Raw genomic sequence first — 15000 nt, 5'->3', positions numbered from 1 at the left:
AGAATTATAAATTGACCGCCATTTATGAATAAGGTCTATTGCATCGTATCTTAAGCCATATTAGATCTCGTATAAGATAAGATTTCATTCCGGATCCCCAGAATGAGAGGAACAGTGAAAGTCACTGGGTATCGAGGAAAATACAGGAGAGAAGATTGTCATGGTATGGCCAGACGAGCGTTGTGTGAGTGATAGCAACTGATAGCAATGGAAGTGGACGAAGAGAGAGGAAGAGGAAGGCAAAGACAGAGGTGGCTGGATAACTATGGCGAGTTTTTAGTGTCAAAATTCAAACATGTATTCGGCAATTCAAACATTCAATTTAGCTATTCCTCAGTTTGGAAATTCAACAATTCAAACATTCATTTCAGTTGTTTCAAACCTTCAGATCAATTGAATATATGAATGGCAAATAGGAAAGGAAAAGTTTGAATGGCATGCATGTTTGAATTTTGAAGGTTTGAATTGAAGAACTGAAAGTTGGAATTACCAAATTGAGGGTTTGAATTTCCAAACTGAAGGTTGGAATTGCCGAACTGAATGTTTTAAATTGCCGAACTGAATGTTTGAATTGCCGAACTGAGCCGGGGTTTGAATTTCCAAACTGAACGTTTGAATTGCTGAACTGAACGTTTGAACTGCATGTTTGTATTTTGACACTAAAAACGCGCCATAGATAACATCGGGAAAGATCCCCAGATATGTCCAGGAATGCACGAAACTAGATGCAGGACGGTTTTGATAAGCGTCACGTAGTACCCTCTTCAGTGCGCTTCGCTCTAAGTTCAACATAACTCGTGTCTGGAAATGCAGACAATTGATATCACAAAGTGTCCCCAAGACTCCAGTGCTCAAGTACAGATGAACCGCTTCATTTGTTCTCTTCAAGAAATAACGCGAACATTTATACCTACCTTATGCATTGTTGAAAATAGGTAGCAAAATGCTTAGACTGAAAGGGACACTTCGTGTTGGATGTCAAAATTCTGCGTGCATCTAACTACGTGTAGATTTCAGGGGCAAGTGGAGACGATTGACCATCGTGAGGAATGTTGGCCCCACATAGAAAGTGGGAGAAGTTGTATGTGAAAAAAAAAAAGGAAGAAGATTAAGTCGCATTAGGTTCTTACCAGAACCACATGAATGACCTTGAAGCGTGTAACTTGCAACTCTACTCCATGGAACAAAGCAGGAGATTTTAGGACACCAATTATTTTATGCCCAGATATGGGCAATAATAAGATCGAAGCGGCACGCGCGGGAAAATGCCAGAGCTACGTTACATCCAAATAAGGAAATTTTTAAACTCAAATAGCCCCAAGTTAAACGCTTCAGGGTCATGAGCTTCTGGTTCTTACGCAACTTACCATGTGAAACGTGAGCGTGTGGTAGACGATTTCGCGATTCAGTAAAAGATTTTTGTACAACGATGTCTTGTAATAACTAATACTTGATCCAGCTCTTTTCCATCCCAGTCCTTTGTCCTTTGCCTCGCGTTCTGAGTAAAGCAGAGGCTTCATTCCTGAGAAAGGAAATACCAATTATTTGACACCGCTAGAATATACTCAAGCATATACTCAAATTAGTTTTTGCCTTTAAAGTTTCCTGTTACATGGGGAAGGAAATTTTGTTTAAAAAACATGAGACTTTGTCTTTCATGACGTCTGTAGCTTGGTGGAATTTGATCACCAGGGTGAGTGTAGTCACAAGAAGGAATGTTCTTTTAGATTAAGTCGTATTTTACATACATACATGTACTTAATTGACCGCTCCCCATAGGGGCTTTTCAGGGCCAATGAAACACAACGAAACGATGGAACAGAACAACAACAACTGTTAAGAATCCCAACTGGCCGGAGGCAAACCAGTTGGCTATTTACAAGTGCAGCTGGGAAGTTGAACCAGGGACTACCAGGATCAAATTCAACGAGTGGTTAGAGAGGGTCTTGAACCCGGGATCTCCGGATCTCGAGGCAAGCGCCCAAACCACTGGGCCACACTGAGGTCTTGAACCCGGGATCTCCGGCTCTCGAGGCAAGCGCCCAAACCACTGGGCCACACTGAGGTAAGAGAAAGTGTGTTGTCAGTCAATCGAATAAGTAGTCGAATCTGTAAGCTGAGTGGTCAACAGACACGTGAATATAGTCCATTTGACAAATCGAAAGTGGTTCAGCGTTGTCTGTACTCTTATTAATGTTCGACGGTAAAGAAAGTGTTTATTTCAGAGCGTGACCAAAATCATGACACAAAGAAAGCGTAGCAAATGTTGGCTATAACTTTCTCGCAATATGATTGGTTTATTTCCCAAAATGAGTTTTCCTGGTTGGCTATTACCTTTCGTGACAAATTGACGCGAGCATGACGCGAGCAGCGTTGTCTAGACTCTTATCTACAATGGCAAATTAGCCAATCAGATAACGAGATTACAAGCAATTGTGGTAAAAAAAAAATTCTTTGCATGTTCTGTTGGTTGACACCTACCATAATTGTATAAGCTGTCATTCTTGAGCAGATTAATGATGTTAAACTTGTACGTGACACCAGGGACCATATTTTGAACTCGAAAATAATACCTACAATGAGAAGAGGAAAATGTTTTTCTCAGTTGGGATGCGATTGGTAGGATTAGTGATAGGCTAAAAATTATCGCAACACTTTTTCAACCAACGAGAAGAAAAATCAAAACCAATCATGGCTAACACAGCTCGTATTTTCCCATGCACTTACAAGGTTACACAATTCTGATTGGTCCATCGCGCTGCTTGCGCCTGTCACAATTGGTTATTACCGGTACTTTCGTTCCGTTTTACGAAAATCAGTCGCAAGCCGCTTTCTTTTAGATGTATATTACAGAAAAGGGAGCTTAATTGACTAAACGCAAGGATGACTGGGTAAGAAAATACGGTAACCCATCTGTGCGAGAAAATTTGGTTTTGGTCACCGTACGACTGTACGACTGTCTACCCCTCCATGTATGCCAATGTAACCAGTATCACGTGACCATATTGCAGGCTCAAGTTTGGAGCACATCGAGGTCAGCTTTTTTTTTAAGTTGATCGCTGACCAGGCACTGGCGTCGATTAGAACGCAGGCTCAAGCCAGGTTAACTTTTATAAATAGCCCGGGAACTCCGCTTTTAGGCTTTGCCAGGAGCCGATGGCTAAATCTACATAGTAGAGCTTGCCTTAATAGGCCATTTCCGAGTTCAAGCCTACCTCATCTTCAAAGCGAGTCTAAGTGCGAAGTTTTAGTTATGAAAATTAGTTTATATTCATATGTAAAGTAGAACTAATTACCATTACAAAAACTTCGCACTTAGACTCGCTTTGAAAAGGAGGCAGACATGAACTCGGAAATGGCCTATTTGCTTGCTTCCCATATAACTTGAATAAGATCGTATGTTCTCCTATTTTTAACAGGGTCTCGGCACTCAGGCAATATCTCATATCAGGGGTGTAGCCAGGATTTTTCAAAGGGAGGGGGAAAGGGGGGGGGAGGGTGGTCACATTGTGTCAAAGAGAGTACTCAACAGATTGTCGCCACCTGAATACTGTAGGCTGCTTGCTTTAAAAAATGCTTACAAAGGAGGTTCACGAGCACCCAAGGACCTCCCCCCCCCCCCCCCAAGCTACGCCCTTGCATATATGAATACCTCTCTTTTAATGGCAAGAAATAAGTAATAACAGAAACCCATAAGGGTTGAAACGTGTAACGCGCGTTCACAGCTTCCGAATATTCAGTGCGAACTGATTGGTTGAATGTTTCAGTGCTAAGTACCATATTTGGAAACCCCTCGCTCTTGTTGTTCCAAATATGGTACTTAGCAAACTGAATATTCAGAAGCTTGATTCCCAGCACACAAGGGGCCGTTACACGTTTCAACCCTTATGGGTTTCTGGCAATAATTAATAATAATTAATTCTCACCATTGCATGTGTCGATTGGTGTAAAGATCAGAACTCACCACCAGGTCGTACTCAAAACTGCCACTAAAAGTTAGCAATAAAAAAGAAATAAGACATAAGATAATAGGGAAGATATCAGCCTGTTTCAAAACAAAGTGTTCTTTTGTTCCATTGGTTAGAAAAATTTAAAGTGCTACTATGATCAAAATATCACTTCCTTGTTTCTTCAGATTTTGAAAGCATGTTTGCTTAACACCTGACTGGTAAAATTTTGAGCTTTGATTTTTTTCCAAAGGCTGTTTACTTTGAGTGCAAGTTTTGGATTTCTGCATTAGTCACGTTCAAACCTCAAAGGTTAGATCTTGGAAAAAAGACGTCGCTTCCTAACTAGCTAAAAATTTCAGCGTCTAAATGCAGCTTATTATATACGCAAAACACGAGTTTTCAATTCCGAAAATCTCGTGCCGCATATTAATTCAGCCGTGTACATACCCATTGTATTATTAAATTTGTGAGTCTTTGACGTCATTTTCTCCTTGATCCAGCTCTCTCAAGATTTTATAGTTAGTAATGGCGGACCATTAAATGGGAAAATTCCGGTTAAAATAAACAGATGTCTTGTTGAAATCAAGGCTTAAAATTTGCGTCACTTAGTGTTTTAGAATTACCATATTTTTTGAAATCCAAAGAAAAATAATTGATTTTTTTGTCATAGTAGCACTTAAATAACAAAAACGTTTGTACAGCCAATAGCGATATTTCTTGTTTACGAACATCGACGTCACATTTCCTTTGATATTGATATTTGCCATCCACGAAACAAAAGAAGTTATTGTTTCAACAGCCAATTACCTTCTGGTTGGCATATTAATGACAATATGTGACGTACGAGAAATATCGCTATAAGATAAGGTTGGAACATTAATGGAAACAGATGACGTCAAATATTTCCTTTGATGACGTTAGCTCTTTCTGGTCAATGCTGTTGTCGGTGGCGAGCCAGAGAAACCGAACGGAAAAATTCAATAAGAAGGCCATAGCAAACATTTTCCTAGTTTCTTGTAATGGATAAAGATTCTCTAAAGATATATTTTAGCGGCCTGAAGAACGCGATCTGTGCGAATTTCGTTTATTTAAGGAAATAGAATCTTCCTTTCAGAAATCGCTCGGAGAAAATAACCACCCTCGAAATGCCTAGCTTACTATTTTGTTTCCCGAAAATTAAGTGGTAGCTGAACTTTTTTAATACAGAAATTTGCAAGAGACTAATTCCTCAGAAAACTCGAAAGATGTCTTGCTCAAGGAGACGCCGTCACTCGCATATATCATCTTGTCATATAAAAAATATATGTTATTCGCCGGCCTTGGTCGGTCCGTACGGGAAAAACTGTGCCTGAGGTCTCGAGTACGGCCCAAGGACGCAGGCAATATTTATTAATTTGTAAAGCAACACTGTTTACTTTTGAAAACATTTAAAGGGGCTAGTCACGCAATTTTAGGCAATTTCAGCACTGATCGAATGGTCATAGAATTAACTAAAATATCAAAATAACTGTTCAAAACTATAGAAGAACTCTAACAAAACACAGGGAAGCCAAGAAGGGGCATGGATGGACAAAGCTGGAGAGGATTGAAATGGATTGAATTTGGATAAATTTGAAAAACGTCGGCCCACCTTTTTTCAAATTTATTTAAGTCTATATCAAAATGTCATTTACAAAGCTGGAAAATCATTCTCAGTTGTTATGTGGCCGTGATTTTGCAAATGAAAGACTCTTGCTCTGCCAATTTGACGTTTAGAGCTCATAATTAACAAAATTAAACAAAATTACCTAAAATAGCGTGACCTAGCCCTTTTAAGAGGCTTCAAAAAATCTATTTTTGGTCCTAACAAAAGCTCACGCACACAAGCTCACGCAACCTGGGCGAAGATTCCACCCGAGTTGGCAGGCAAGATAGAAAAATTCCGCCCATTCCCAGAGCCAATCAGATTGCAGGATTCGCAGAATTCCGCCCGCATGCGCATTGAGAAAAAAAGTAACATATCTGCATTGGGGACAGCTATTCTTAGAGTTATTTTCACACGTGAAAAGATCACTGTTGCTATGGTTACATATGAAAATCGCCCCTTTCGATGCCTTTCGTGAATGATTTAGTATTTCATTGGTGTTTATATAATAAATAAAATATTACATGGCCGCTTGGAGAAATATTTTTCAACACTCGAAGAGAAATTTTGTAGCTCCGCGCGGCCATGTAATACCCTCTATTTACCCTCAGATTTTAGAGTAGCTTGATGAAGCCAAGAGAAAATTAAGGAGACAGAGAGGGAGTCTCCCAGCCTAGCCCTTGGGATATGTTAATTTCAGTCAAGTTATTTTTAGATGTCAAGAAACGGAAGTATGTTTCCCGATACGTCCCCAAAGTCAGATAATTCAAAATGGTAATCCGAGTAGAATTGCGGTTTGTTGACGAAAACGAGTTTCAGAAGCAACGAGATTCGTTTATCTTGTCCAATATCATGGAGTTGGAGATAGACTCTACAATTTCTAGTGAATCGAATGGCTTGTTGGGTGAAGAATACAACTCCGAAAGCCATTGCACATTGCCAGATAAATTCACTCATATGACGTCTTCTTTAATAGTCGCGAACGTCTCGGGAAACAGATTTCCGACCTAAAAATAACTTTCGTGAAATTCACATATCGCGGCCATCGTCCCTACTCTCCCGCATACGTAGCAAGTATCTCCGAGCATTTTACACACCCAACCATGATACACCACAGAAGACAGACCACAACACCGGGAAATCCATGCCCTACTGTTTGCGACAAGTGTGTGGGTTCCTTTATATCCCACAAGGTTATGAACATTGAAGGGTTGTAAGACGGGTCTACGGTTTATCGTCCTTATCCGAGAAGACTAGAGAGTCTAACCATTTCCAGATATCATTACAAAGGCAACACTTTCTCCTCAGTGTTGGTCCGGCCGGAGTCCAACTCACGACCTCCCGCCCAGCAGCCCGGTGCTTAACCAACTGAACTACCGGTGCGCGGTAATCGCAATACCTGTGATGGAGAGCTTACCGGTTACTGAGCAAGTTATTCCGATCAAACGTAAACATCGTAATAATAATAACGATGATGATTATGATGAACGTTATTTAAGTGTCAACTGTATTTATCGCTAAACTAATGGGGATATTGCACAGAAATCAAATCAAAGCAAATGAACTCAGATTAAATCATGGGTTGGTTTTTTCGAATGTGTGGCTCACGTTTGACATAAAGAAAATGATGAAGGAACGAGATTACCATAAAAAACATGCAATTAAATACGGCTCGCACAACCATTGGATACTTTATCAATCTGCCAGGAATAAGGTAAACTCTATGATGCGTAAAGCGAAATCTGACTACTTTCGCCTGAAAATCGATGCGTCCAAGGCTACTGACCCTAAGGCGGGCTGGAAATTAATAAATTCACTTACTGGCAAAGGTAATAAATCTTCCCCTGTCAATGATATTCTTCAGGGGCACCCAACGACCAATTTGTTGTAAAATGCATTGTTTACGTTATACCCCAGTTAATGAAAATAAATGTTATTAAGGCATTTTCAGGTGTTTTTCAGTGTTGCTGGGAAAACATTATCTGTTCCTTTTTCCCAGCAAGACACACAAGAAATTTCCCAGCCAGGAATTCCGCGCGCTTTCAAATCCCTTGATCCAAAACGACCGAACAAAAGCGACAAAACAGGTTTTTTCCGCAAGCCCAATCACTCTGACCAGCCGTCGTATGTTTGTGACTACTCTGTGGGAGAGGGAAGGGGCTCTCTTTTTTTTTTTTTTTTTTTTAGGCGTCCTCAGTCTTCAGAGTTTCTACAGCCAGCTTGGGTTGAAATGCTAGAAAAAGTCAGTAATTCCCAGGCAAAACCTCTATCAATAACAAAATTTCCCAGCCAGCTAATCGAAACACCTGTATTTTTGCCAGCCAGCAAGATTCCTCTGGGGAACAGATAATGTGAGGAACAGATTCGTTGGGTGCCCCTGATTCTTGTTAACGATAAAATTGTTTCTGACGATAAAGATATTTCCGAGTCATTTAATGATTTTTTTGTAAACATAGGACCAACTTTGGCCGCTGAATCAACGAAAAGGTCCTCCAATAGCGTTAACACATATCTCAGCAACATTCAGAATAGTTTTCCAGCCTTTCGATTCTGTAATATACCAGTGGAAAATGTTGCGCTTACGCTAAAAAACTTACAGGTGTCGAAAGACACTGGCCTTGATAAGATTCCTGCCAAGGTCCTTAAAATCGCGTCTAGTATAATTGCTCCATCTTTGACTTTTATATTTAATTTGTCACTTTCCTCTGGAATTTTTATTGATGACTGGAAAAATGCGCGTGTGTGCCCGGTCTATAAAGGCAATGACCGTCGTGATATGGGAAATTATAGACCCATTTCAATCCTGCCAATAATAAGTAAAGTTTTCGAGAAAGAAGTTTTTCAACAGCTTTATCACTATTTGAAAGTTAATTCTGTTCTCTCTAAATTCCAGTCTGGTTTCCGCCCTCTCCACTCGACTGTCTCGGCGTTAATTCAAATGTGCAATGATTGGTCTGATAATATGGATAAGGGAAAATTGACAGGTGTAGTTTTTCTTGATATTCGTAAGGCCTTCGACTCAGTTGATCATTCGATTTTACTAGAGAAAGTTAAGTTTTATGGAGTCGCTGATAGAGAATTGATGTGGTTCAAGTCTTATCTTACTGCCCGACAACAATAATGTTTAATAAATGGTTGCTTATCTTCTCAAAGTAACTTACTCTGTGGAGTTCCCCAAGGCCCTATTCTTGGCCCTCTCCTTTTCCTTATCTACATAAATGATTTACCAAATTGTTTAAAATTCACTACCCCGTGTTTATATGCAGACGATACTCAAATCTTTACCTCTAGTTTTGATATTGGCGCACTTGCCAATAATATAAATTCTGATTTAAAAAATCCAAGCGACTGGCTCACTGTTAATAAGCTCCAATTCCACCCTCTCAAAACTAAGTTAACGGTTGTTGGGTCAACATATAATTTGAACACTAAATCTGGAGATTTACCTAATGTAATCTCCATTGATAATAATTTGGTTTCACGCGTAACCTCTAACAAATGTTTGGGAGTTCTACTAGATGAAAAGCTTACATTTGAAACTCATATTGAGTATATATGTAAAAACGCATGTGCTGGCATAGGTGCTTTGAGAAGAATTAAGCCTTTTGTCCCCCTCTGCACCCTCGTAACTTTATACAGATCACTCATTCAACCTTATTTTGATTACTGCTCACCCCTGTGGGATACATGTGCTAAGCAACTGAAAGATAAATTACAAAAAAATCAAAATCGTGCGGGAAGGGTTATATACAGGCTCTTCATATGATGTTAGGTCCACAGATGTGTTGAATAACCTGAAATGGACAACCCTCGAAACCAGGCGCTTCCATACAAAGGCTACCCTTATGTATAAAATCCTCAATGATCTATCTGCCCCCCAACTGAGTAACTCCTTTGTAAAGCTGAATGATACTAACATAAATTACAATCTTAGGAATATCGAGACTGATCTAGCACTTCCAAGGCCATACACAAATTTTTTGAAGCGCAGCTTTAAGTATAGTGGTGCAATGCTCTGGAATAATCTTTCCTACGAGGCAAAGACCGCAAAATCGCTTTCTGATTTCAAACGCAAACTTACCTCCTCGCCCTCCATGCCTTCTACTGGATCGCACTGATTCTATGTAATATACTTCTATTTTAAATATATATCTATACTTTATTGTAACGTGTTTACCTACGCCCCACCTGGAAACCAGCTTTTGTTGTGTGTGGCTAGCGTAGTGAAATAAAGTTGTATTGTATTGTATTGTATTGTTGTATACTTACTTTACCTGTGGTATACCGTCATATTTCCCCCCAGAAAATCACATCGCAACTTGCGCTGCACTGCAATTTGTCTGGTGTACTAACTAAATGTGCACAGTAGCAAATAAATGCTATGTTTTTCTGAAGTTCTCTGCATTTTCTTGATTCCAAGAGAAAACAGTTTTTACTTACATGCGTTTGGCTTGCTTTAAGTTTCCACACTCAAAACGAGATTCAAATGTCAGACAAGGAGCACAACCAGCAGGCACAACAAGGCTGTGATTTGCCTGTGTAATAAATAGAAGAAAGTACTATGTATTTCAATGGTATCCCTGTTTATTTAAATGACAAAATATACTTGGCATATTCTGGAAATTTCCAGTCCATTGCTTCAAGACCACACCATAGGGAGTGCAAATTAAAATCTATGTAGGACACAGATACAGCTCAGCAATTTGTGTTTGCAGGAAATTAAGTAATAACTCTTAACACAGGGGTGGATCCAGGATTTTTCTTAGAGGGTGGTGCACCAATTAAAGAAATGGGCAGCTGACTGGTGAATACCACAGGAACGGGGGGGGGGTGGGGTGTGTGCACCCCTGCACCCTCCTCCTAGATCCACCCCTGTAACAACATCTATTTTCATTGGATTTTATTCGAATGCAACTCAATTGTGTCGGCAGGTTTGCCCAGTTTGTTGAAAACCACTTAACCATTGTGAATTCTTTGTCTATCCTGACGGGCTTGTAATTTTTGTAATAGCTGCATTCTACCTGTTAGAATGTTCTATTTTTTTTCTGGAAAAATGTAGTTTAATCCATTTATAACTCACCGCAAGCATAGGTAATATATGGACTACAAGATGGTTATAAAACTTGACAAGTTTTTTTTTGTTTTATTTTTTTGTTCGCTGTTTTGTCCCTAACCATTTACAAACTATACCTCTTTTTGTAAAAGACAGGCAATCTAAAGCTTCGATTTAATTTCCTCAAAACTCAGGTGTGAACCCACAATGTCACTGTTCTCGCTTTTTGAATTTCCAGACTTTCGTAACCAGTTCATCTATATGAACTATGCTGAATTAGCAACAATATCACATATTCAAAAACGTACAGTGTTGCCCTGCTGCAGGATCACAAATATTGGGGCTTAAAGATTCCAAAAGTCTGACCACTTCTGATTAGCATACAAACAGGCTCTCTTTACAGGGATTTGGCAAAAACTCACATTCTTGCCCTGCAAAGAGCCTGCTTGCAGGCTAAGGTTTGAATGGACAGGGTACATTCATGAAAGAGACTGTAAACTGATCAAAAGTGCACATACTTTTGGGAACCTAGTTTACATGTTTCAGACAACAGTTATACCTCCCCCTTATTCTGTCTCTCGTAAACTGTGAGGTTTCCTCTCCACACTTGAGGATATAAGACATGCTCATTCCCCAATAACAAGGTTCCAGTGTTTGAGTTGTCCCCTGAAAAATATAGAGACAACAGTACGAGAACAGTAATGCTTTGCATGTGCGCTGGCTCTCTCCATTTTTTTTCTGTCATCTCCAAACACGCCAATGTTTATATTTTAAGTGACTCATCGTCGGCGTTAACTTTGTGGCATGCCAACTCCGGGGGTGGGGATGAGAGGTCGGGAGTGGGGTAGGGATGGAGGGTAAGGGGTGGAGGGGGAGGGATGATTAGGTCTGGGCTAGGGACCCCTATTCAAGGCCCATGCAAAAATATGCAGGAAGCTTTGGCGATTTATCATTATGGGGGAAATGTACTCTATTTGGCTGGATACTTTATGCTCAAGGGGGAAAGAATATTTTTACTTTTTGCTGAATAAACTTTGTAGCATTGCCGCTTCTGTTTCCGTGGTCTTTCGTAAAGTTCCTTGTTTTACTATATTCCTAAACGGGCCCACCACTACAAGGAGCAAAAATGGTCAATGAGTCAATGAGTCATGAGTCATGAGACTCACAGTCAATTAGCAATAATTTACTGATTAAGCCTAAGCCCTCGTTTCAGTGATTAGGCTTAAACACTCCCTGAAATTTTAGCTTTCATTTTATGGGTTAGGATAACTGCACTAACTCATTGACTCATGAGTCAAGTTGCTTCAATGACTCATAAATACTTGATACTCCATTGTTCTAGGAAAGGCGCATCAATTATGTAACATAAATTGTACATATTCAATTTCAAAACTTCCAGGGACGAAAGGAAAATTTATGTTTAACGATGTTGAAGAAAAGTTTAGATCAGTTTAAAAGTTCATTCAACAATCTTTCAACATATTTTCAGCGTGCATCTATTTATATGCTTCATTAAACTCCGAGGAACTTGCGATTACGCAAAACTGCCCTTTATAAAAGCTTTCCCACTTTCGAAATAAGAAAAGGTCTTTCGTTCACCTGCGATATCGTTCCTGCATTTGAAGTTATAGTTACATGCAAAGAGAGCATGAAAAATAAACAAAGCATGCGATGGCATCAATGGGAAGTGTAAACAAGCGTTGTTTGTACGAAAATAATTAACACTCGAAAACTACACGCAAGCTAAATCATCAAGAGTTTTACGATGATTTTTATCCAAAATAGATTTGAGAAGCGCGGAAAATCAAACATTACAATTTCTCGATCATTGAGAACGTTCGATCTGATAATTTTATGATATCGACGGATTTGAAATTCGATCGTCTTGCACACAAAATTAATGTCGATGTCATGCATATGCGTGACCCGTAATATTGGAACACGTTTTAATGTTATTTATACTTCACAAAATTCGTCCAAATAGCATGGAAGAGTGGTTGTCTGTTGAGTGAAATAAATTGCCAAAAAATGAGGGCAAAGTGATGAGTTAAACAGACGATCGAGACGCAGATGTAAGATGCATCATTGTTACACAATAAATATATTTCTCATTTTCTGTCTAGTTCACACACTTACCTTCCGTGTTCAACCGTTCAACAAAGTCTGGAATAAAGTGAATGTGTTTCTGACATGAATAACGCGGCAAGTGGTCTTTTGGCCAAAATGGTCCCACGATTTCATGCCGTTCGCCATTGTTGTCGAGCCATACACAACCTGGTGAGCGTTTGTAAACATTTGCTTTGTAACTTGTACTCATATGTGCTCTGTCACGATCTGCATTTTCTAAGGCAGCACGCGTATAAATACTAAACTTTTTGTTAAATTCACTGGAAAGGGGATCTAAATACAGGTCGGAGTCCACGGCTAATCGACTTGGTGTCACTGAATTCCCGTCACCAAATCTCATCGACCGTCTTGTAGCGTACTTTTGCAAATGTTGTTGACGTTTTTGAAGAAGCAGCCCATCGTCATCACGCAAACAAGGATAGTTATAAACACGGCGTTCTGCAGTGCGTTGTCTGTCGTCAATGTTGATCTCTAATTGTCGTCTTTGCCTTTCTTCGGCTAATCTTTTCTCATGGAGTTTCTTTCGCTTCTCTCCAGGCGGGGTTCCTAACGCCGCGCGAACTTGCGATTGAATACTTTGTTCCACGGACTTTTTGACCGCCACGAGCCAAGCTCGCCTTTCTCTCTCATCTCCAAACAAACCCTTAGCTTTTTCTGACGACACAGTTTCAATCTCACGATGTAATTCTTCTTCCCGGTTAGATCTCCAACGGCCATCAGCCCGGGCATCAGCCATAAAGTCGTCCCCTTTTTTCTTAACTTTTTCAGCCTTTGTCGCCTCATAATTCTGATAATCTTTCGATTGTTTCAGAGACATTTTGGGTTAAAATCTCAGCGTAGTTCACTGAATGATACTGGCAAAACGAATTCACAGATTGGACATAACGACACATGATTTAAACATAGCGTGTTGTCTCAGCAAGGGAGATGATTTGGTTGAACGCGCGTGTTTGACATGTTTCCATAGCAATTTTTTGTTGTCTGCAAAGAGGGTCAATTTCAAGTTGATTGTGGATGTGTTGATGCAACGAGGAGACAATTGTTATGAATTATTACACCCTGAAGCAACACAATTTGTGATCGAATAGCAAGTATCGGAAACGAAATATCTTGGAGCGCACCGATATGCAAAAAAATTGTTTAAATATTTACCCATTAAGCTCGCGTGAAAAAACAACTTAGTTTACCATATGTCTCTTCGAAGAAACGTTTTGAAGAGAATGCACAATTTTAATTATTGCCATCCATTATCACCATTTCAAAAGTTTAACGATAATGCGCCGATTAAATCGAACTTCAACATCCCCCACCCCGGGCAAACCACAGGCATTTGACTAGCCTCTGTGCCCGAGGAGTGGGGAATTTGACCTTTGCCTGCGTGGGGTGGGGAAAATTGAACCGAAAGTACGTCTTAGATTTCAAATAAGTTTTTTTCAGGCGCTACGTAGTCTGAAGTGTCAGCCGTCTCCCGCCAAAGGGGCGAGCGGGTTTGGGCGAGGAGACGGCTGACTTTATTCAGGCGCCGGATTCGCTAACATCTATAAAACACGTGTTTGGACGACATGGAAGAGATGTGGAATTTGTGAACGATTGGCTTACAAAAAAGGTCTTCAAAAGGTGTTTGTTTAAGACGTCAGGAGCCATCGACGATTGTTCTCTACTGAGGGTATGACAGACAAATCCGACGATAGGGTAGGGCATTTGAACAGCATTTTGGCCCGAGGGGGCGGGAATTTGAACGATCCAATCTTCAAAAGTTCAATTGCCCGGGCTTTGCCCGGGCCGGGGTGTTGAAGTTTCGAGTTGATTGGCGCATAACTCGTACAAATCATTTTCAACTAAATTTATCCCATCTACAAAAATCTCTCAACATTGTCCAGATGGATCACAGAAAGAAGGGCGAAAATGGCCACTAAAAACATACAGCTGATTCCAGCTGGCTGTAAGCTGTGCTCCAAGGTCATACGTGGACCGTTTTGCGGCTGCCAGAGGCGCCATAGTATACTTTCGGTTCGACCTTGTTGAGCTGCGTCGTTGCTGTACTTTGCAACGACGATTATTATTGTTGGCGAGCTGTGTGATCACCTACTACGGTAAATCTTTGAGCAGCCCGGCGCCCGGTCGGTGGACGTCACCACGGGTGACGCAACAAACAGAACTGAATTGTTTTCTCTGTCGTGCTTCGACACGAAAATGTTGCCTAAGAGTTTATTTTATACGGAACGTTGTATCAAGAAACACGTTGA

The 15000-nt window shown here is 40.2% G+C and overlaps 1 protein-coding gene across 1 annotated transcript in view; it reads right to left on the bottom strand.

The window, feature by feature from the left end:
• LOC138003883 (uncharacterized) overlaps nucleotides 1–13686 on the bottom strand; it is a 31152-nt gene extending 17466 nt beyond the window's left edge. Inside the window, exons 1-6 of the mRNA XM_068850173.1 lie at nucleotides 12764–13686; nucleotides 11187–11293; nucleotides 10015–10109; nucleotides 3927–3989; nucleotides 2482–2573; nucleotides 1368–1522 (exon numbers count right to left, since the gene is read on the bottom strand). Coding sequence (XP_068706274.1) covers nucleotides 1368–1522; nucleotides 2482–2573; nucleotides 3927–3989; nucleotides 10015–10109; nucleotides 11187–11293; nucleotides 12764–13571 — 1320 coding nt within the window. The 5' untranslated portion in view covers nucleotides 13572–13686. The remainder of the gene's footprint in view (nucleotides 1–1367; nucleotides 1523–2481; nucleotides 2574–3926; nucleotides 3990–10014; nucleotides 10110–11186; nucleotides 11294–12763) is intronic.
• Nucleotides 13687–15000: the final 1314 nt, after the last annotated feature.

Source organism: Montipora foliosa, chromosome 5 (genome assembly GCF_036669935.1).
Source record: "Montipora foliosa isolate CH-2021 chromosome 5, ASM3666993v2, whole genome shotgun sequence".
Taxonomy (NCBI): Eukaryota; Metazoa; Cnidaria; class Anthozoa; order Scleractinia; family Acroporidae; genus Montipora; species Montipora foliosa.
The sequence above is the reverse complement of the archived record's forward strand: the minus strand, read 5'-3'. Positions and strand labels throughout refer to the sequence as shown.